Source organism: Chroicocephalus ridibundus, chromosome 1 (assembly GCF_963924245.1).
Source record: "Chroicocephalus ridibundus chromosome 1, bChrRid1.1, whole genome shotgun sequence".
In the NCBI taxonomy this organism is placed as follows: domain Eukaryota; kingdom Metazoa; phylum Chordata; class Aves; order Charadriiformes; family Laridae; genus Chroicocephalus; species Chroicocephalus ridibundus.
In genome coordinates this window covers 176,664,670-176,687,191 of record NC_086284.1, presented here as the reverse complement: position 1 = coordinate 176,687,191, position 22,522 = coordinate 176,664,670, and the positions used below count along the sequence as shown (strand labels likewise).

The 22,522-nt window shown below is 38.0% G+C and overlaps 1 protein-coding gene across 5 annotated transcripts in view; it reads left to right on the top strand.

Moving 5' to 3' along the window:
* Positions 1–22,522, top strand: part of PTPRQ (protein tyrosine phosphatase receptor type Q) — a 137,711-nt gene that overhangs the window by 92,982 nt on the left and 22,207 nt on the right. For all 5 annotated transcript variants that reach the window (XM_063322867.1, XM_063322866.1, XM_063322865.1 and 2 more), the window contains 9 exons: positions 629–750; positions 4,479–4,665; positions 6,978–7,222; positions 7,863–7,929; positions 8,519–8,677; positions 9,908–10,130; positions 10,481–10,554; positions 14,342–14,441; positions 15,218–15,346. In XM_063322867.1, the coding sequence (XP_063178937.1) occupies positions 629–750; positions 4,479–4,665; positions 6,978–7,222; positions 7,863–7,929; positions 8,519–8,677; positions 9,908–10,130; positions 10,481–10,554; positions 14,342–14,441; positions 15,218–15,346 (1,306 nt within the window). The remainder of the gene's footprint in view (positions 1–628; positions 751–4,478; positions 4,666–6,977; positions 7,223–7,862; positions 7,930–8,518; positions 8,678–9,907; positions 10,131–10,480; positions 10,555–14,341; positions 14,442–15,217; positions 15,347–22,522) is intronic.

The following is a 22,522-nucleotide window of genomic DNA, read 5'->3' as shown; positions in this document are numbered from 1 at the left end:
ACCTTGATAAAAGGAAATTTTAGGAAAATCCCATTTCTTAATGTGAGCATTGTTGCCCACTTACAATTCCTATCACTTTTTTGTGTGTGTTTTCCAGAGTTTCTCAACATGTTAAGAATAAGTTGAAACGAAACATAGAAAATATTTTTTTCTGTATAAAATTATTTGCATTAGTACTTTCCAACCTTGATGGAAATTTTTTTCTAGCAGGCAGAAGAACTTGTGTTTTCACAATTTGTTTGAATGATTCGTTTGACATAAGCAAATATATTATGCTTCTCTATTTGTCTAAATAGTTGTATATATTTTGCTTGTGTCGTGAAATACATATAAATAACTTGTAATTAAAAAAACCCTATCATTTCAATTTAAGATGAACTTGTAGGCAGTTCATCCTCTAGAAAAGTTGTAGTAATTGCAATGAAAGATGTGTTTCTAAATCACACTGTATGTTTTATATATGAGAAAGAAAAAAAGTTTATAATTATTTAAGTAGTGTATAATGGTAAATGTGTGAAAAAGTTTTTATTTTCACATTGGAAAATAATCTCTACTGGCCACTAAAATTGCTGGGTTATTTGTTGTGAACGTCTTTGACCATGATTCGCATACATGTTTCTTTCTACAGCTCCAGACAGTCCTCCAGAAAATGTGACTGTTCTAGCCACATCTCCTCACAGTATTAATATCAGCTGGAGTGAACCTGTCATCATTACTGGACCAACATGCTACCTCATAGACATTACCTCAGTAAGGCAACTCTCTTTTATTGTTGGTAGTAATAGAGATGTGTGGTGATACAAATACCACAGCAGATTTCTTACAGAAACTACAGGACAGACATAAACTGGATTGAAAAACAATATGACTGTTTCTATTTCCACATAAACTCCACATAAGAATTAATTGTCCGTTTACAAATTTCTTAATGGAAGATAAGTTAGTTACTAGGTATTAAAAAATGTGTGATCTTGGAGAAAGAAAAAGTGATCTTGGAGATCTTGGAGAAAGAAAAATGTAGCTATAAATGTATACAGGAAAACAGTAGCTGAGCTTTGCAGAGGTGTACCTCCTTCTAATAATATTGAAGCTGTTTACCAGTAAAAATAATTACGACTTTTTTTTTCTTCTTCTTCAAAGGAAGGAAAAGTTCATTGTCATGATTTTACAAACCATGGTGGAGAGCCTAGCAAAAGGAATTGACTTGTGCAAAGTTACACAGTGCATCAAAGGGCAAACTTTAAAGTCAAACTAGATTTCCCACTTTCCACTTGGTGCTCTGTCCATCAGATTAGCTGTATTTTGGTAGCACAGCAATAACACTTCTTTCTCCTTGATCTTTATAAGTTAAAAAAAAGGCTGACATAAGAGAAAAGCTCTAGTGGCCTTTCTCTTTTCATGCTCTACTACCCTTACAATACTCCTTAAAACAACCATTAATAAACCTCATTTCCTGCCCTGTGGTGAGATAGGAAACTTTCTAAGTTCGAGCACATGAGAAGTTTTAAGTAGGATATAGGTTCCCTGATCTTCCAGAAATTATACAGACAGAGCTATCAGTGAAAATGGGAACCAGTTTACCAGACTTTACCCAGGAAAACTTGCTGTTTGCAAAATCAAAAATCCTGAATCAGTTTGTTAGATAACAGGGAAAAAAAATTTAAAACTACTTCAAACTATTTAAATACTTCAAATAGAAATTTCTTTCAATTTTCTGAGAAGAAAGGAAGACTATTATGTGTGTATTTTCAATGTTTCTGACTTGGTCATAAGAATTATAGATACACCAAAATATTAATGCTGAGATTTTTGTGTCAGAATTTCTAGGGAGATCAGTAAAAAATACCTAATATTTTTAAGCTCCTCAGTAAAGTTACAAGAGAGAGTAAGGTTTTCTCTTCCTCTAACTTCATTGTACAATATGTAGAGTGCAATCTGGTCAGTTCTGAACACACCACAGCGGTAGTATGACAGGATGAAGGAAGTACAATAACAAGGGGAATGCTGACAGGGAAGGAACGGTTCCTTGGCTCATTGGGTAGGTTGCTAGAAACTACATGACAATTTTTATTTCTCTTTTACTAAAGTTAGAGAAGACTTATTCCTTGTGAAAAGTTCCTGTCACTTTTGACTAAACAGCATTATAGTGCCTCAGCAGAAAAAAATCCTTTTCATGCTTTTGATAAAACTTCCACATTCAATTTTCAAAGCTTGATTTTTTTGTGTGTGTAATATTTAATCACTTTGTATTTAAACAATTTCTCCACTGTCTGATAGTTCCTAAATTATAAACAGGTTGTCATCTAATCCTACACTATGAAAATGTTTAAATACCTTATCAATATAAGTTACAGTAAAATTCCTAAAGTAAGATGAATTGTGGAATGTTTAGTGTGAGCCCGCCCGCATTCAGAAGGAATTTTAAAACCTGTTTTAAATGTTCAGTTTTGAGGGCTTTGGTTTTGTTTTCACAAAGTGGGGTTTTTACAACTATATTTCAGATATCTAGGTTATGTTTAGGGATTCCTTGTAATCAGATGTTGTCTGTCTAATGATTAGTAACTATGGGGATCAGTTCTGTAGATAATCATCTTAGTAGACAAATCTATTCCTTCTTAAAGGCCAATAAAGCTGTCACAATCTTTTTTCAGTGAAAATTTGAGTATATATTTTATTGTCCCAGTGGGAAAATTTTTATGAAGACTCCAAATTCCACAAACTTCCTGTATGTGTAACTTTACTCATTTTAGTTCTCAACTGAGTATCTTCAAGGATTTATAAAAATAGGCTCACAGTACAGAATAATTTCAGATTTCTACTCTGTGATGTCTTTATTCTTAAAAGGTAGTAATTAGTATTTATTAGTGAATGTATTAGGGTTCTGTTTAAATTGCTAGAATGTTCCTTGCAGTTTTATAGATCAGAAAAACTAAAAAGTACTCACTCATTATTATTCCTCCGAGTCATATTTTAGTTTGTCTTGCTGCCTACTATAATTAGAAGTAGTCTTGAATAAAATATTCCTGAAAATGAAGATGGAACGAAACCATTAAACTTCAGGAAGAATAGAAATAAATTTAATGATGTAGTGCTGTGATTGTACTTTAGCTCTTGTATAAATATTTATATGCCAGATTTTTGATTTTCAGATAGGAAAAGTGTTTCAGCTCTTCATGGCCATCCCAGGAAATGAATGTCTGTTTAGTCCATCAGAAAGTTTAGTTCAGGTTAATTCTCAGTGGGGATAGATGCATATCTGTCAAATAAAAGGTATGCTTGAACTATTCTAATGTTTTAGCAGCTGTATTTAATACAGATTTCATCCAGTGGGAAAACTACTGTACAGCTACCTAATCCTCTTTTCAAATTACACACTGAAGAAACAATAATGAAAACATCATTAACTGAAGTAGTGGGAATAGACAAAAATAATTTTGTGAATGATACTTCATCAAACACAGGAAAAGGTCCCATTTTTTCCTTTTTCTCCTTTTTAAAGCCTATATTAAAATTGCTTAATTGTATATAAATCCCAACACTGTAGATTTTTCTGCAGAACTGTGGATTATTTGAGTTGTAGGGATGATCGGGATCCCAAGAAGTAATCCAGACCATATTCTGCTCTAAGACAGAAACATGTGTACCCAGAGTCTCCCTCATAAATTATTCATTTTCCTGTTCTTAAAAATATGCGGTGCTGAAAATTGCTCAGCAACCCTTGATAGATTGTTCTAGATTTTAACTAAACTTATAGTCCTAGTTTTAGTTACATATTTAGGTATAGCATTTTTTGTAATATTTAATTCTAATCTTTTTTTGCTGCAAATAAAATTTCTTGTGTTTTCATGAACTCTAGAAGCAATTGATTATCTTCAATTTAGTAACAGCCTTTTGTATATTTTGAAGTTATTACTATGTCTTACACCATCCTCTCTTTTCTAGGTTGAACCCCAATTATTTCTGGTTTCCAGCTTTTCTAGTGAGAGAATTACTCTCTCCCTACCATATCATAAGTAGTGCTTCTATTAATTCCAAGGGGAATTGCACTTTCTGCAGTGATATCAACATTCTATATTGCTGCCCAATTTTCTGTTGGTTTTTGTATTCCAACCAATTTTCTGCTATATAGCTGCTCATCTGAATTTCTACCTAGTTTGATTCCCATTTCAGGTCACTGCATCTCCCCTGGCCTAGTGTCTACCAATTGGTTCATGTTCGCTTGGTGGAAGACAGCACCAAGCAAATAGCCCATTTCCTTAATCCCATACTTCATGAAGTGCTCAAGAGGCACCACGTGGGTGAGATGGAAGTGTACTCCCCCATGCAGCTTTTGAGTCTTGGCAGCTAGAGACTTCTTGTGAACCAGTCTATCTAAATGGTTAGAAAATTGGAAAGAGAAATAAGGTGTTCAAATAATAATGTCCTGATTTTGTCTGTTTCAAGTCTTGTAATTGTGTTTTTTAATTATTATTTTACAGGTAGATAATGACAATTATAAAGCTCAATTTCTGAAGACAAATGATGAGGGTAAAGTCTTAGAAATTTCTGATTTAAAAGCATTTACAAGGTATTCTGTAGTAATCATTGCCTTTACGGGGGATGTTAATGCTGCACTCCTTGAAGGCAAGGCTAGTTCTCCAGTAATTGTCTCCACTTTTGAAGCAGGTTTGTATTTTTCTCTACTTTATATGGATCAAATTTTGCAGTTTTTCCTTCATCTGACAAATAAATGAGAGTTTTGAACACATGATGCACTTTTAATGCAGATTTGTTGTCACAGTATTTTTTCTTTAATATTTAAAAAGATGGCAGTCAACAAAAAAAGCTTGATGGTGATAATAAATACTATTTATTTACATTTTACATTTAGTAATGCAGAGATCTTAACTTGCTTCTTGTAAAATATGGATGTGTGTGTGGAACACAGCCATCTAGATTACTTTTATAGTCAATGAAGAGAGGTCCTATGTATATTGGCATGTGTATATATGTATGATACCTGTTTTAGGAAGGGATGTCTCCCCCCTGTGGAGGTGCCTGTTTCCCTTAAGAGACTAGTGGAAAATGTACAACATCCTTGGTCTTGTTGCAAAATCTAAGCATATAAAAATTAAGTGAAGTGAATACTACCAAATGGTACCTGTACTGACTTGAGGACACGATCCGTGTATTCTCAGTGGAAGGAGGTTGCTAGTGAAAGCCCACAGGGATCTGTGCTTGAGTCAGCTGTTCCACAGATTCAAAACTATCTGGAGAATGAGGTAGATACAAAGGTGACAAAAGTTGCTGAGCTATCATTCTGTGATTCTATGATTCTATTAAGTTACTCAGAGAAATAAAAGTGAGAGATGAAAGTGAGGAACTGTGTAAGGATCTCATGACACCGAGAGGCTACGTTACGGAAAAGCAGATAGTGTTTGCTCAGGAAAATATAAACAGATGTACATGGGGAAGATATACTCCTAGCTTTACCTACACAGTTCCTGGTCTACTATCTTTGCTGGTTTTGAATTGTTCACTAAAGATAGTTAAACAAACAAACAAAACAACCAAAAAATATTTTCTGAAAAGATACTGAAGTTTTGTTTCATTCAAACTAATTATCAACTGCGTATAAACTACAATTGCCTTATCTCCAGTGAGGTTAGCTGCAGGTCAGCTTTTTTAGCTATATACTCAGGTTAAATTCAGATTTAGACATACTACACAGTGATTGTATTTATCATTTATCTTTTCTTTGATGTATGAAAATCCAGTGTCCCTAGTGATGTGATGTGATGTGATGTGATATGATATGATATGATATGATATGATATGATATGATATGATATGAGTGTGTGTATATCTCTCTCTAATGCCTTTAATACGTTAAATTCTAACAATTTCATGACCTGTTTATATCCCTAGAGGCTGATATAGTCTTTTACTGTGGAAAAATTAATGAAGATTAAATTAGGTGGTAGCTGGGTTTGTCCTGTGAGCTATCTTTTTTATCTCTTATGTAAAAATGCGATACATTAGGAGGTGCAGTAACCTTAGAGAGGAACAGTTATTTTTTCCATCTCATCTCGTCTCATCTGGTTTGTACAATCTAGCATATGGCTGAGTTAGGACCAGTTTACACAGACTTACTCCAAAGAAGCCTGAGTAAGCATTTGTTGTCTGGTCTAAAAAACCTGGAAGGTATGAAAACTGCATCTAAATCCTTGGCTGAGGGAATGCGTTTACTTTCAGTTGCTTGATTTCACTATTTAGAGGTCACGCTACATACTTGTCTGCTCAGGTAGCGCAATAAATATTTAGCTGCCTGGAAAGAATGTTACAGCCTTTTCTTTCAGATAGGGACATTGGGAAAATGATTTATACCTTTGCTGTCTTGAGAATAAGCTACTGGAATAAGCATTTGACAAAAAACTGTCTTTGGGAAAAATGCACGTTGTGTTTGTGTCTGAGCATCGGCTAGTGGAAAGTTTTTTCCTAAAGAGTTAGCTGTGATAAGCAGAGACTCTCAGGAGCAGAGTGGGATGTTTATATGTTGGGAGGGAGCTTGCTGTTGACAGAGAGCTTTCAGAAAGGGATACTCAAGACTAACACTTGCTTCTTGCTTGTCATCCCATGCAAGGATTTGTTTACTCCAGAGGTATTTCAAGGTATAATGATGCCGTCAGGCTTTCTGAGTAGAAAATCAGAAGAAACTTTTGTGGGTAGAGACTACTGAGGGTTATCTAATCATTGTTTTTACTATTTGTTGCATTAAATGCTGTCATTACAAATAGGATTTCGCTAAATATTCAGCTTTTTATTGCCTTTATAAATACTTACATATGCAATAAGTATTTGAGATGTTTTTAATAAAACCAGAAAATACCAATGAAATAATACTGATATGCAAAAATATAATTTGTAATTTGTCAGGTTTTAATCTGATAGTTATAGTAATAAACTGATTAAATGGATCATTGAAATATTAATTTCAGTGCCTGAAGACCCACCTAACAACATAACATTTCAGAAGATACCAGACGAAGTAACAAAGTTCCAAGTAACATTTGTGCCTCCATCTGAACCAAATGGAAATATTCAGGTGTATCAAGCTATGGTTTACAATGAAGATGACCCTGCTGCCATCCGGATCCACAACCTTAGTGTCATTGATAAAACAGATCAGTCAGTCACTGCCATGATAGAAGGACTAAAAGGAGGACATACCTACAACGTCAGCGTAAGAACTGATACTTTTTCTTTGGATTTTTTTCTTTGATATGAGTGAGAGATTAGTCGGAACAGGGAACATAAACCAAGGCTGAATATGTAAGATTTTCATGCCGAGAGTGTTAGCGGGTGTGAAGAGAGACAAGTCTGAGGAATGAGGGGAGCAATGAAGAGGGTGGAGTGAGTGGGAGCAGGACACATCAGTAGTGGTTAGCTTTGTACTCTGGACCACCAGTTCATGTGCTAGCAAAGCAGCCTGTGACACATCCTCACAGGTACAAGTCTGAATCTCTCTCTTAATTCCACTACTTGCATTTGTCATTTGGCTCAGATGAAAGGTCCAGTTCTGCAAGGGGAGCTTGCTAGAAGTACGTACGTGAAGTGCTTTCAAACAACCAGAGACTAGGGCATCAGAGGAGGCAACATAACTGTTTAAGTGGGCTTGTTTTTCTGCTTTTTGTAAGAGCTAAATTACAAGCGATGAAGTATTACTGTGCTTAGGATTGTAAAGAAATATGAAGTAAGTTCTAGCAAAGTGTGAATGACAAAAGGAGCGTTGCAGCATTCATTGCTGCTTCAAATATATCCAGATTTGGCCAATTTGAAGCTATTACAAATGCTCATTAAAATAAGTGTTTGGTTTTTTTAAGGTCTATGCAATTAATGGTGCTGGTGCAGGGCCAAAAATTCAATTGAAAATAACCATGGATATCAAAGGTATGTCTCATAAAGTACCCTTTAGCTGAAATCTCTCTAAATGCTGAAGAAATTACTGTTCTACCTGTGAGTACACAGCTGTGCGCCTTTGTCTGTTATTTAGAGGCTACATATTGTAGGAACAGGAACACATAACTGATAGCCTTGAATTTCAGTGCTCAGTTTCGCTACATATCACGGATCATTTGCTATTCGTATCTGAATGATCCTGTAAACCATGTGCAGACTCAGTGAAGTAATCATATTGACTTCAGTATTTTAGTTACCATCAGTGAACAGCTTAGAAGAATATTGCAGAAGTATAGCTAAGTACACAGCATCACCGTTGTGGAAATAAATACAGTCATTGATTGAAATTCATGGAAAAACTAAGACTCAGTCATTCTATTGTTTTCTCTTTTAATTGAAAGCTGAGGCATTTATCAGAATACAGTTTTTAGAGGTTTAAGGCATTAAATAGAACATTAAATTGTCCCTGAAAATATGCTGAAGATTTGTCTTGCATAACACAGCTACGCGCCTGAACAAAATACTTGTAGTGAAAACATTTTAAAACAAAACTCCGTGGTATATTTTTGTTTAAAAACAGAACCACCACGGCCTAAAAAGAAACCAGCACCAGTTTATGATACCAGTGGGGCGTTACTCGTCACAGCTACGACAATTACAATCAGAATGCCAATATGTTATTACAGTGATGATCACGGCCCTATCAAGAAGATACAAGTTCTTGTTGTGGAAGCTGGAGGTAGTATTTTACAAGTTCTCTTAAAAATTGTTTTCAGGTTTTTTTTATGTCTTTATTTTCAGGCTGTTTGTCTTTTGTCTTATTTCTCTTCTTGGATCTTAGTAATTTCACGCTAGAAAACAGCCAAAAAAGTCACTTTAGATGTGGCGACAGTACTAAGAGCAAAGTATCTTTCACAATACCTGTGGGCTGGGCACTGAATTTTGGGAACCCTTGCCAAGAGTCATCCGTTCCGTTTGAAGGCACCAATACTATTCTGGCCCTATTCTTATCGTTATATTTCTATATTTTCATTTGGCATTTGTGAAAGGTAAATAAATCTGAAACTTTTTTTTTGCAAGGTTATTCTTCTGTTGCTATTAGTGTTGCCTGTAAAGGAATGCAGTCATGTGCAGTTGATATTCCCATTTCATAACGGGGGCAGAGGGATTTGTATAAATCCGTTCTGTAGACTGTGGGTTAGAATGTGTATTCCCTTGTATGGACTCGTGAACGTTTACTCATACGAACAGTGCCATGATACTCTTTTGAGTAATCGCCTACCAATGTGAGTGGGAGTTTCAAGATAGGACATCATATGGTCAGGCTTACTTTACCTAAGAAGGACAAATCCCAGGTATTTAATTGCCTTGTTTTGCTTGCTTTCAAAGTAAAAGCATCCGCATTAAGTGAATTCACATTAAGTCTTTCACCTTTTTCTGAATTTTGCATTTTAGCACTAATGCTACAAGCATTTGCTTCATAGCTATTGCTGTGAATATTCCCTTGAACTGATAGATATGCAAATACCATGTTAAGCAACATTGTGAAGATTTTTCTCCTGAGCTTCTGGGTACTGTCCGCTTATGGAAATCTAGGAATTTCATTTATGAAACAGTCGTTACTGTCTTTAGGGTAAACACCTTTTATTCTCTTTGCTAGCCATGCTCAGTTTCAAAGTCAGGTGGCTTGCACAAGTTATATCCCCCACAGGCAGAGCTCATGTGTGAGACTGCCCCTGAAGTTTTCTAGTGGTGATTCAGTTGACTTAACTGTGAGTTAAAAAAATATAGATAGTGTGGATAATAAGGAAATTTGGGTTCAAGTGCAAATACACTTATAGGCTTAGTTATGTAAATGGTACTGATAGCATGCTAAGCTATTAAAAAATTTAATTTCCTATTTAACTTCTTTAATTACAGTCTGGTTAGAATGTAAATTGTTTCTGATTATTTCTTTTCTTGACAATAGCTCAGCATGATGGGAATGTTACTAAGTGGTATGATGCCTACTTCAACAGACCGAGGCCGTATTTTACAAATGAAGGCTTTCCAAACCCACCATGTATCGAAGGAAAAGAAGATTTGAATGGCAAAGAAGAGATATATGTCATAGGTGCTGACACTACATGTATGGTACCAGGCAGTCAAGACAAAATATGTAATGGTCCACTGAAACCAAGAAGGCAGTACCTGTAAGTACATTTGTCTCAATGTTTCTCCAAGAAAAAGACTTAAATGAAATATACATATATACAAACATACAAAAGCATAAATACGGGAGACAAATTTTTTTGAAAGATGCTTACTGAGTTCTTAAATGAACTCATGAAGTCATGGTAAGTAATTCATATAGTTTGATTATACATTTAAGACATTGACACTGAGTCCTTGATGTCCGTCATAATGTCACTTTAGCAGGTGAATGATTCCAGCTTATATTATAATAAAAAAGAAAAATAGTTTTTAGCTTCTAAGTGAAACAGTATTTAAGAAAATGCACGTAAACTTTCATTTCATTAGTTTTCTTGGTTTTATTTCACAGATTTAAGTTCAGAGCAACTAACATTAAAGGACAGTTTACAGATTCTGACTATTCTGACCCTGTCAAAACTTTAGGTAAGGAGAGTGTAATTTACTAATGTATTTCTCTGTTTCCAAAGAATCTAGACAATTCCATGTTTCTTTTTAGTGCAGTGGTTTCCCTGAAGTAAATAATGTCAATTTTTGTTGGACCTAGCTTAACCGGAATGGCTGAGGAAACATATCCATTCCCTTTTATGTCCTTTTGAGGTTGTCAAGAGGTTTTACCTCAGCCTGGACTGTTAAATGAAGAAGCAGTATTGACAAAGTTCGTTAGCAGAGATTCAGTTATACCAATAAAAGTACCATTTTGCCAGGATAGCTCATCTTGCTTGGCAAACTGCAGCCAAGAGGTTTCCTACACTAGGCTCACTGGAATAGAATCATAAAATCCTTTAGGTTGGAAAACACCTTTAAGATCATCGAGTGCAACCATAAACCTAACAATGACATATGTTTTGTTGGACCTAACTGAACCAGAATCAGAATGAGTGGCAGCTCATCTGAGGACACGACCCTGTAGCCCTTCATCCTTTATATACAGATAAAGCTCTGTATTAATTAATAAATTAATATTGTCTAATAGAATCCATCTGGTTCTGATGTCACTGGCCAATGGGCCAGCCATTATGGGGTCTTATATCCAGCATAAATTCCTCCATGGCAGTGTTGACCTACCCCCAAAATTGGGAGTGAATACTCTCATAGCAGATCGCAATAAGATCTGCAAGTTCTTTTAATATATTGGTAAGCCAAAACTTACTTAGCTAAGCATTAGCCCTGTCTTTCTGAAAAGGGATCCCAAGACAACTGGATGAGTACCCAGAAGAATTTTAGTGGGCACGTATTTTTCATTTGGCATTCATCTTCTGTGATATGAGCTCCCTTGTTCATCTAATCCATGCTAGAAATTTGTTACATGATCTGATACTGAAGATCCTGAAATGTTAATTCACTACCTGAATATTCTGAAAAGATCTGGCACTATTTCTCTAGCCCTGAATGTTTTAGAAAGCGCAACACAAAAGTTGTCTTTCTGTGTTCTGAGTTTAAAGTTCTAAGTCAATGAAGCAAAGTTTGCCCTGTAAGGGAAAGACAGTGTGTCCAATCAGGGAAAACAAGCCTACTGGAAATAAGTCAAAATGTATCCTGTCCTCTGGACAACTTTCTCCTTTCTAACAGAAAAGTCTGCAATGCTTAAAGAAATCATGCTTCAGTGTCAGGCAGATCATGTAATTAATTCGCTTCTCTTGTTACTGAAAGCTTGTGACACATTCTCCTTTGGTGTAGATCATAAACAAGCAAGATCTGTTTGTATGCTGAATAAAATGTAATAGATAAATTCCTCAGGTATCCATGGCTCCTCATACCCATCCAGTGCCTTCTGTGCTAAAGTTTCATATCAAACACTGCTTTTAAAATGGGTGCTACAGCAAACTCTTGTCTGGCCTTAACTTCTAAATTTTAAAGCCTATCCAGCAAGAAACAAAACTTTTATATATCACAAGAAGCAGATAATGTTTCTATATAACTGAAATTATTGGAACACACAGCTGCAATAATGGGTTTTTAATTATAGTAAAGGATACATTTTAATACGGTGCTCCCACTCGACCATTCTTGGAGTACCACAACTCTCCTCTTGTGTTGGAGAAATGGAGTTTCTTCCTCATAATCCATGACTGACACTGCAAAAGTAATGTCCATACTACAATGAAAGGTCAGGATTTTTCCATGAGATAATTAAGACGTGGTGACAAATACTGTTTAAACTTCTAATGCATCAAGGCAGCTTATAACCTTTTCATAAACTCTGATAGCTAGTTCAGCAAACCGTTGTAGGGCAGCTGGTAGTCCTGTGTAAGTGTAGACTTTTTCCTTGTGAAATACAAAGCTGATGAGACAGGAAATAATCAAAATGGGGTTTCCTGACACCGCCTTTTTCATAGAAACCTACCTTATGATATTCTATTATTGCGGTTTGTTATCATCATGTATTGAATTGCAGTGCCTCAGAATTATACATGTTGTATAAACAGATGTCTTCTGTTTTGTCTCCTTTCCCGTGCCCATGATCATCTCTACAGAGGTGTGTGGTCCCTCCCTGTTGCAAAGAATTTTTTTTTATTCTTGGTGGGTATTCTGCCAGCACAGTTTTGTTTAATAACCTCGACAATGTTTAGACTGATATTAACCCATAGAGTTTAAAATTAGCTTCACTGTTTAGGGCAAAATGGATAGAACTGTTGTAGAGGTTCCTCAGGAGATTCTTCTCTTCTTCTTCCATGTTACTAACATTTGTGCCTTATCACAGAGATCAGCGAGTGGCAGGGACTTTTTCATTCCTTTTCTCCTTGCAATATTTTTTTATATACTTGCTTTTCTTTTCTATTCTCTTTCCCTGGCCTGAATTGTTCTTACCTTGTAGTGTCCAGTGTTGCGTGTGAAACTTTACTAATGCAGTGGAAGAATTGTTTCATACAGGCATGATATTGCTTATTTATGTTGGTTTCAGTCTACAATAATCTCACATTTTCTTTTGATAAATTTCTACCTAACCTACTGCTTACTGTGCTGTATTATTGTAGGTGATTATTACTGCCTACGTGTAGAACCACGCACTCGACCTTACAAAATTGCATCCTACTGTTTTAAGACCACTTCTTCAGCTAAATCAGTATCATTTTGAATTTTAATCACGTTCTTCAATGTTTATGCAGTCTAGATCATCCGCAATATACTCTCTAATCCAAAAATCAGAGCCTTTTGAGAGGAACAAAGCCAGGACCGCAGTGTTTCCCAGTGTGTCCTTATGAGAATGCTGTTCATTGAGTGGGAAATCTAAGTTTCATAGCTAGGATCTGGTTTTCCACAGTGGATCAGCAAGTGGAGGTGAATGTCAGCAGAGGTGAACAATACCAGCAGTAGTATTCCCTTGCTTTTCTTATTTTCACCATGTGCCTATGGAAAAAAGAGGCTGAGGTTTTTGGGATAGGGACAGGATTACCAAGAAGGGTGGGGAATTACATGAGTCTCAAAAATTTAGCACCAAACAGGTTCAAAAAGAGGTCTAGAAGCTACTAATCTAAATGGTTTATCAGTCTCTGAATGAGCCTTCATTCTCCCCTGGAAGGACTGATTAGAATACCAGCACATTTACCTTTTCATCATAGAGGCCGTTATGATTTCTTTTGGCCTGCTGGTGGTTATTCCTAACAACATCACCAGTTCCCACATAAATAAAGAGCATGAGTCAACGGTCAGTGAGGCAGATTAATCCAGAAAGCTCAGATCCGATTACTAGGTGGGTTCCTTCAGCACCCTGAGGAGAGTATCTCCAAAAAAGCATCTTTTATTTTGTGCCTGTGAGTGACGGCTGCAAGCCTCAGAGCTTTAGAGTTGTGGCTCTTCCCCTTCTGGAGTTTGAGTACTCCTAGCTGTTAGAGCAGCGGCTGCACAGAGACTGAAGCAGGAGCTCAGCTCAGGCTTCAGTGTTGAGACCGATGGTGCTGCAGTGTACACCTACCTGAACCTGTTCAGCAGGCAAACCTGAAAAGCAGCGGGGGATGGCTGCACCCATAGCTGTAGACACACGCTATTAGCACTATGTATTGCATAGATAAGCAATGCTTAGGAACCTTTGTATAAATTGTTTCTGGTTTTGTTGTATTTTTCTTTCCTGAGCTGCCCTTCGACTGACACAAACCAGATGTGGTTGTACAGAGAGAAAAGTGTCTGTCTCTCATCACTCCCTGATTTCACCCTGTCAGAAATGTAAAAATTATAATGAATCTATGAAATAGATTTCTACTTTATGTTGCAGGAGAAGGACTGTCAGGAAGATCTGTAGAAGTTATCCTTGCTGTTACTTTGTGTATACTTTCAGTTGTTCTTTTGGTGGCTGCAGTATATGCTTTTGCAAGGTGAGATTTATGTATCCTTGCCATATCACGTTTGCAAACACTCAAAAATGTTTTAAAGAAGAGTTGAAACAGTCCTATAAATGGAACCAGGCTGTCATTTAAAAATGTATTGCATTTTCTTTTCTTTTTTTTCTGTTGTTGTGTCTTTATGTAGAAATTTAGGGAGGGACTGACAAATGCTTTAGTCTAGTGAGTGTAGCCTCCACAGATGAAGGAGAAAAAACCAACTTCTTCAGAGGGTAAATCAGAGCAGTAGCCTGTCTTACCCTTTCAGACCCCCTTCTCTATTGACTTGAGGATACAGATCAGAGTGTCAGCTGGCTGGTTAGCATGATGGCTAACCCTATTGACAGCTTGACATGAAGTAAATACTCTAAATTCTGTTTTCCATCTTACTAATAAATTTATCAGTTAAATACATTGAATTCTCGCATGTGAAAGAGAAATCGACTTCTAATTCAAATTGTGAACAAAATGTCCCTGTAAAGAAGCATCGTGTACTGCATACATGGTGTCAGCTTGCACATTCAACATAATTTCTTCCTCAGCTGCACCATTCAGGCATTGCCAAAGAATTGATGTAGGAAAACTGAAAGAGTATATAGGCTAGATTCTTTCTGTATGAATTTTAGACAGTGTAACTGCTGGAGCAGAATAAAGGTCAAGGAAGGATTCCCAGCAACCATTTTTCAGTTTCAGCCTTTCTAATCAAAGTATTGACATATGTGTCCTTTAATCTTTTGCATGTTTATTTTTCACTATTATTTTCTGTTTAGAATTCGGCAAAAGCAAAAAGAGGGAGGCACATACTCCCCACGAGATGCTGAAATTATTGACACTAAGTTTAAATTGGATCAGTTGATCACAGTGGCAGACCTGGAGCTGAAGGATGAGAGATTTACACGGTAAGCGTACTCCTTAGGCAAAACAGTAGTCCAAAGGGGCTGTAGCCATGACCCCTTTCTGACCTTTGCTTGTTTGGAAGTGTTTGTGGTGTTCTTATTTACACAGGTCACTAAGATCCTCTTTCAAAGAATGACCTCCATCCTCAAGACGCTTCTCACTAGCTTTTAGAAAATCACTTAATCTTCAGCTCTTTTTACAACAAGATAAAGATCTAAGTGCAAATCACTGTTTAATTGTGTTAGCAAAAAAAGGGCTACATATTTTTAAACATGCAGAATTTCTGAGTTTTTTTGATGGCCCAGTGTTTTGTGTAGACCGCAAAACCTATACAAGCGTTTTGAAAGAGTCAAACTCCCAGAAGTCCCAGTCAACTAATTCAAGAACTAATCTGTCATTGTTTAACTGACATTTAGAAAGTATTTTTTTCACAAAGGGATTTGCATAACATCTGGGTTTCTGTGGACCTCAGCACACTGGCTACCCTGATAGCATACTCAGTGTATGCAGCAGTTCCGTGCTATTCATTTTTTCTATCTGACAAAGAATCTTGTCACAGATATTTACCAGAAGGAAAACTGCCAGAAATATGGATATTATTCACCGAATAAATATAATGCTGATTCTCAACAATATATGACGTCCAACTGAGTTAGAAATGTTTGGTGAACGTTCTTTACCTACCTGTATTTTCCCCGCTGTGTCAGATGAAACGCTGTGGTAGGCAGTCTCCTTAAAGATGAGAAGCCTAAAATAGTCTTGCCCTAGCAGTCAGGCATCCTACTGGTGCAGACTAGGAATAGATGGAAGATGAAAGGTGGTAGCTGTTGACCTGTTTTGTTTGAGTGTGTGTATGTCTATGTGTGTGGCATGGAGTAAGTTGATTGCATGTCCAAACCTGTTCGAAATAGTGCACACAGGAATGGCTGCTTGTAACAGATGAGAAAACATACTATGAATCATCTGGAAATCGTCGACGTAATGGATGTGGTATGTTCTGTGTGGGGCACGTGTCATTCACATAGTATTGTTTAGTACTTGCTAATAACAGTGGAAAACCTTATCTGAAGACAGAACCATTGCCAATGCACTGTGATAACTGTGACTTGTATAAATGATCTTGATGGATCTTCAAAATGGCCTTGTTTCCAAACTGTTAGATGAATAAGGATAGTACTAATTTTGTTTATATACTAAAGTGTCAATGGATTTTACTTCCAGATACTCTTCATTTTTCTTTAGACGCAAGGAGATATTTGTCATCCAGTAAGTTTTTGTGTTATTGAAGCAACGTGGTGTGTTTTCCATTCTGTTCTCTTAACCTGTGTGCTACCGTCCTATATTGAATGATACAGTTAATCAAAATGAAATGTCAATCTTTGCAGCTATACTAGTGACAAACAGTGGTATTTTTCATCATTAAATCATGTTTATTTTTAGTCCCTAATGTTAAGGTACAACAGTCCCACAACTATTTTGAAATAAATCAGGGCAATTTTTACAGGGAGATTGTAACACGTTATGACAATATAGGACTGATATATACAACATATCCTTGAAGCAAATGTAGTGCAAATGCGATGTAAGAAACGTGCTGTTTCTTTCCCTTGGCAGTTAGAATGTATGTACTTAAGAGAAGTTCCCTTTTTTTCTCCACTGCCTTTTGTACTCACTCCCGCTGCAGCTGTTTTGTACTATGCTGTTACAATCTCAGCAACATATCCAGGCAGTCAAATCCTTTATCAGTTTGCAGAATACTAATCTGACACTTTTCTGTCTAAATTATATTCAGATTTGTACAGTCTCAAACTCTAGAGGGTAATTGGAAACTATAATATTTCATACTTACGTGCATTTCATTGTGTGATTTATGCACAAAAAGGCCTTTAATGAACAGTGCTTCAGCAGTTTTAGTGACATCACCCTTGTTTTAATCAGTCAGTCTCACATTTTGGTTTGCAGTTTGTCATGTCCTTCCAGCTGTATTTCTCTCTTTCCTCCTTCCCCACTCTAATTGCCAACAGCAAAGACTCTCTTCTTCTGCCACTCTTGTAAGGTACATGATGCAGCTGTTAAATTTTGGATTATTATTTTTCAAACAGTAGCTGCAATGAAGCTACTGCAGGCTCCTTGCCCAGGTCCTTTGTTGGATATTGCGACAAATTGTTGAAGTTTGAAGTGCAGGCACTGAGAGTTCCTCAGGCCAGGATTCATGCCATCTTTTCAACTGGAAGTCAGTACATATACTGTGGGACCCTACTAGATAACATACGTATAGTAATGAGAGGCAGGATATCCTTTATCTGCTCAAAACCTTTTCATTTTAATGGCTTTTTTTAAGCTTTAAAGAATGTTTCAATAAGTGTAAGATTCTGTTCTCGTAATGTCAGTGACCAAAAGAGACATTTTAGAGTCATAGAATGGTTAGAGTTGGAAGAGATCTTAAAGATCATCTAGTTCCAAGCCCCCTGCCATAGGCAGGGACACCTTCTGCTAGACTAGGTTACTCAAAGCCTCATCCAACCTGACCTTGAACACTTCCAGGGACAGGACATCTACAACGTCTCTGAGAAACCTGTTCCTCACAGTAGAGAGTTTCTTTCTAATATCTAATCTAAATCTACGCTTTTTCAGTTTAAAACCATTACCCCTCATCCTATCACTACACTCCCTGATAAAGAGTCCCGCCCCACCTTTTCTGTAGGCCCCCTTTAAGTACTGGAAGGCTGCTATATGGTCTCCTCAGAGCCTTCTCGTCTCCAGGCTGAACAACCCCATCTCTCTCAGCCTGTCGTCATAGGAGAGGGGCTCCAGCCTTCTCGTCATCTCTGTGGCCCTCCTCTGGACTCACTCCAACTGGTCCATGTCCTTCTTATGTTGGACATAAGAAGGGTGCCGCAAGAGCTGGACACAGTACTCCAGGTGGAGTCTCACTAGAGTGAAGTAGAGGGGCAGAATCGCCTCTCTCGACCTGCTGGCCACGCTTCTTTTGATGCAGTTCAGGTTGGCTTTGTGGGCTTCAGGGGCACATTGCCGGCTCATGTTGAGCTTCTCATCAACCAACACCCCCTAAGTCCTTCTCCTTAGGGCTGCTCTCAATCTGTTCCCCACCCAGCCTATATTTGTGCATGGGATTGCCCCAACCCATGTGCAGGACCTTGCACTTGGCCTTGTTGAACTTGTTTGCACAGGCCCACCTCTCAAGCCTGTCAAGGTCCATCTGGATGGCATCCCTTCCCTCCAGCGTGTCGACCGCGCCACACAGCTTGACGTTGTCAGCAAACTTGCTGAGGTTGCACTCAGTCCCACTGTCCATATTGCTGACAAAGATGTTAAACAGCACTGGTCTCAATACTGATGCCCAAGGAACACCAGTCATCACTGGTCTCCACTTGGTCATCAAGCCATTGACCACAACTCTTTGAGTGCAACCGTCCAGCCAGTTCCTTACTCACCGAGTGGTCTGTCCATCAAATCCATGCGTCTCCAATTTAGAGAAAAGGATGTCATGTGGGACAGTGTGAAATGCTTTGCACAAGTCCAAGTAGATGATGTCAGTTGCTCTTCCCTTATCCATCAATGCTGTAATGCCGTCATAGAAGGCCACCAAATTTGTCAGGCATGATTTGCCCTTGTTGGGTGTCACCAATCACCTCCTTATTTTACATGTGCCTTAGCAGAGTTTCCAGGAGGATCTGCTCTGTGATCTTGCCAGGCACAGAGGTGAGAGTGACCAACCTGTAGTTCCCTGGGTCTTTCTTTTTCCCCATTTTAAAAATGGGGGTTATGTTTCCCCTTTTCCAGTCAATGGGATCTTCACTGGACTGCCACAACTCCTCAAATATGATGGATAGTGGCTTGGAAACTTCATCCACCACTTCCCTCAGGACCTGCGGATGAATCTCATCAGGTCCCATGGACTTGTGCACCTTCAGGTTCCTTAGATGGTCTTGAGTGTGATCTTCTTCTACAGTGGGCAGTTCCTCATTCTCCCAGTCCCTGCCTTTGCCTTCTGCAACTTGGGTGGTGGGGCTAGAGCACTTGCCGGTGAAGACCGAGGCAAAAAAGTCATTGATTACCTCAACTTTCTCCATATCCCAGGTGACCAGGTCCCCCATTTCGTCTGGAGAGGGACCACAATTTTCCTAGTCTTCCGTTTATCACCAACATACGTATAAAAGCTTTTCTTGTTGCTCTTGATATCCCTGTTCAGATTTAATTCTATGAGGGCTTTAGCTTTCCTAACCTGATCCCTGGCTGCTTGGACAACTTCTCTGTATTCTTACCAGGCTACCTGTCCTTGCTTTCATGCTCTGTAGGCTTCCTTTTTGAGTTTGAGTTTCTGCAGGAGCTCCCTGTTCATCCATGCAGGCCTCCTGGCTTGTGAATGAGAAGCTGCTCCTATCCGTCTACAAGAGGGTCTCATCCACCTGGTCTTCCTGGTTGGGTGGCCTGTAGCAGACCCCCACTGTAACACCATCTGCACCTGTGTTCCCTTCGATCCTGACCCATAAGCTCTTGGTCGGCTCCTTATCCATTCCCAGGTGGAACTCCATGCCCTCCAGCTGGTCATTGACATAGAGAGTGACACCTCATCTCCCCTGCCTGTCCTTCTTAAGGAGCCTGTATTTTAGGTGTTTCTAATGCTGTCTTTCACATAGATACATCCTTCCCAGTAATGATGAGTTATAACAAGAAGCTGATGGAAGCATGGCAGCGTGCACCAAGGCAGCTTACAGCAGAACCTAATGTCCAAAATATCCTTGCTGCCTCTTTTCAGACTTCCACAGTTGCACCACAAAAGAACTTTTGCACCTGTTGGCTTTGGGGAATAGCTATGTAGAAACCAACCACCGTCCCAGTTCCTGTGTTGTCCTTACCATTCTCATGACTTGTGGTTAAAGCAGTGACATGTTAGCATGTTAAACTATTGGATTACCTGTTGATGACTACAGCGCAACCTTTACAAATTCACCATGCATTTGGAATGGGACCATGCATGACTGCGTCTGCGTAACCCACTGCCATACGTTGGCTGCATTTAGTCAGCTGTCTCAGCTGTGTTTGAAAAGCTTGCTGTGTTGCAGAATGCTGGTTTCAGTTCATGGCATCTTGTACTTGTATGAGGATAGCATAGATGGGCAGGCTCCTTTTCCAGGCTGGCTTGTTTGTATTTCTTGGATAGCAGTAAATCATCTGAAATCCAGTCCAACTAAGTATACTTTTTACCCTGAAAGGTTGATGGGGAGTTTGTGTGAAAGTCTTAGGTGATAGAAGAGCAGTATAGATTTTTTTCTGCACGTACTAGTCATCCCATTCAGTGCTCATTTGAAGGAGATGCTTTGGAAACCAGGTGTCTTGTCATTTCTCAGCCAGTGTATTATTTATCACGTTAACTACTATAAATCAGTAAAGGCATGGACTTGCAGCTGACACAGTTCATCCACAGAATCAAGATACTCTAGCCTGCTCCATGAGATTGCTCTTGACTGTCTCTCATACATTGTCCCTTCAGACATTCTCTCATACTTAGTGGATCGTGGCCTATGATCTTGGCTCATATTCTCAGAAAATTTGTGTAGCTGGTATCACATGAGAAATAAAAAGAAGTAGGAAAAGGTTTTTCTGTTCTGTAAGAATATGACTGGAAATGTAGCAGACGAAAAATTCAAAAGCTTGAAAAGTTTAAGGAACCAAAACTTAGCAAATGTTCAGTATAGGTTAATAAAACCCATTTTATTTAACACATTTTTATAACATTTTTAGTATGAATTATTTTGCATTAGAAGAGTCAGCTTAAGCAGAAAAACCATCAAATTTAAAATTGCGAAGTATCCCATTTTGCCAATTTTGAAACTTTTTATTTTGGTCAACATTTTTTTCAAATCAGGAGATTTCTCAGTTCCCAGTAGTAACTTTTTAACATAATGGTCATCAGAAAAAAATTTACTTAGAAAACTTCAGTGTCTGAAAATTACTAATACCAGCTAATACATATACACCATCTTGCAGCAAGTCTTTGCTAGGCAATTAATTAATGGGATGTAGTTTCAGAGCACATGTAGAGAATTAAGTCTTACTGAATTCAGTGGAAAATAAGATCCGCTTTGTGAAGCCAAAATGTTAACTTTGAATGTTGATCTCCATGATGGTGGAGATGGTATGAGACATGCAGTAACAGAAAAAAAAATAACCCTTTTTAAAAGCTATATGGCCCATCAGCCTAAGCTGAATTAAACATTGGTTCATTAAACACACCGAATATACGTATACTGGAGCCTCAAGTCAAAGACTGGAGAAAGTCACTTTTTCAAAGCAGACATTCATCTGCTGTGAATAGATTCTGTCACTAAATTTCCAGGGTGCACCAGGTTTGGCGAGGGACAAGTAACTGTTCCCTGTTCCAGGTGGTCACCTTGGAGACTTCTTCTCTGGCACCCTACTTTTGCAGTAGTTTATGCAGCAAGGTTAAAGCCATGTAGGCCTCCGTTTCTTAAGATCTTTCCTTGAGAAGTTACACCTTATGGTGGACGCTTTGAGACTTTTGTTTCATTCTGTGTGAAACAGATTGTCAAGCAAATGAAATGGGGCACAGATTCAGAAGAAATATTTCTGAATTACAGACACTGTAACCCTTGCAAATACCAGGTAATCAGAACTCTTTATGGAAAAGTATTGTATATAAAATTATTGTCTGATCTTGCCTTTCCTATGTATTGTGCATTCAGTAGATGTCTATATTCGAGGTAACACTTCTGCACGCACGTTACTTTCTCTAGACCAGCCTGTTTCTTCTTTCTTTGAGTGGGGATAGGCATGGCTCCTGCCTTGCCTTTTTCTTCAACAAGTTTCCCTTTAGTAATCAACTATCAAAACCAGGCTTCCTGAGCTTTATATCCCAGGAGCACAAGGTTTATGAATGTACGTGTCCTGGTACAATGGAAGAAATGACCATGTGTTCTCTTTCCTTAGGCCTTTAATATTTAGGAAGGGTTAAGCTCCATATTGCTTTCAATTAACTTGCTAAAAATTAGTTCCTCCGTTGTTCCTAGGAAGCATCAATGGTGCTTATGAGTTAAGCCTTTTGCCTACATACTCATTTCTTTTGTTTTCTATTTGGACGAAGTTTTAATTCCCTGTGGATTTCAGTTGATTGACCCAGAGAGAAAGCCGAGTCT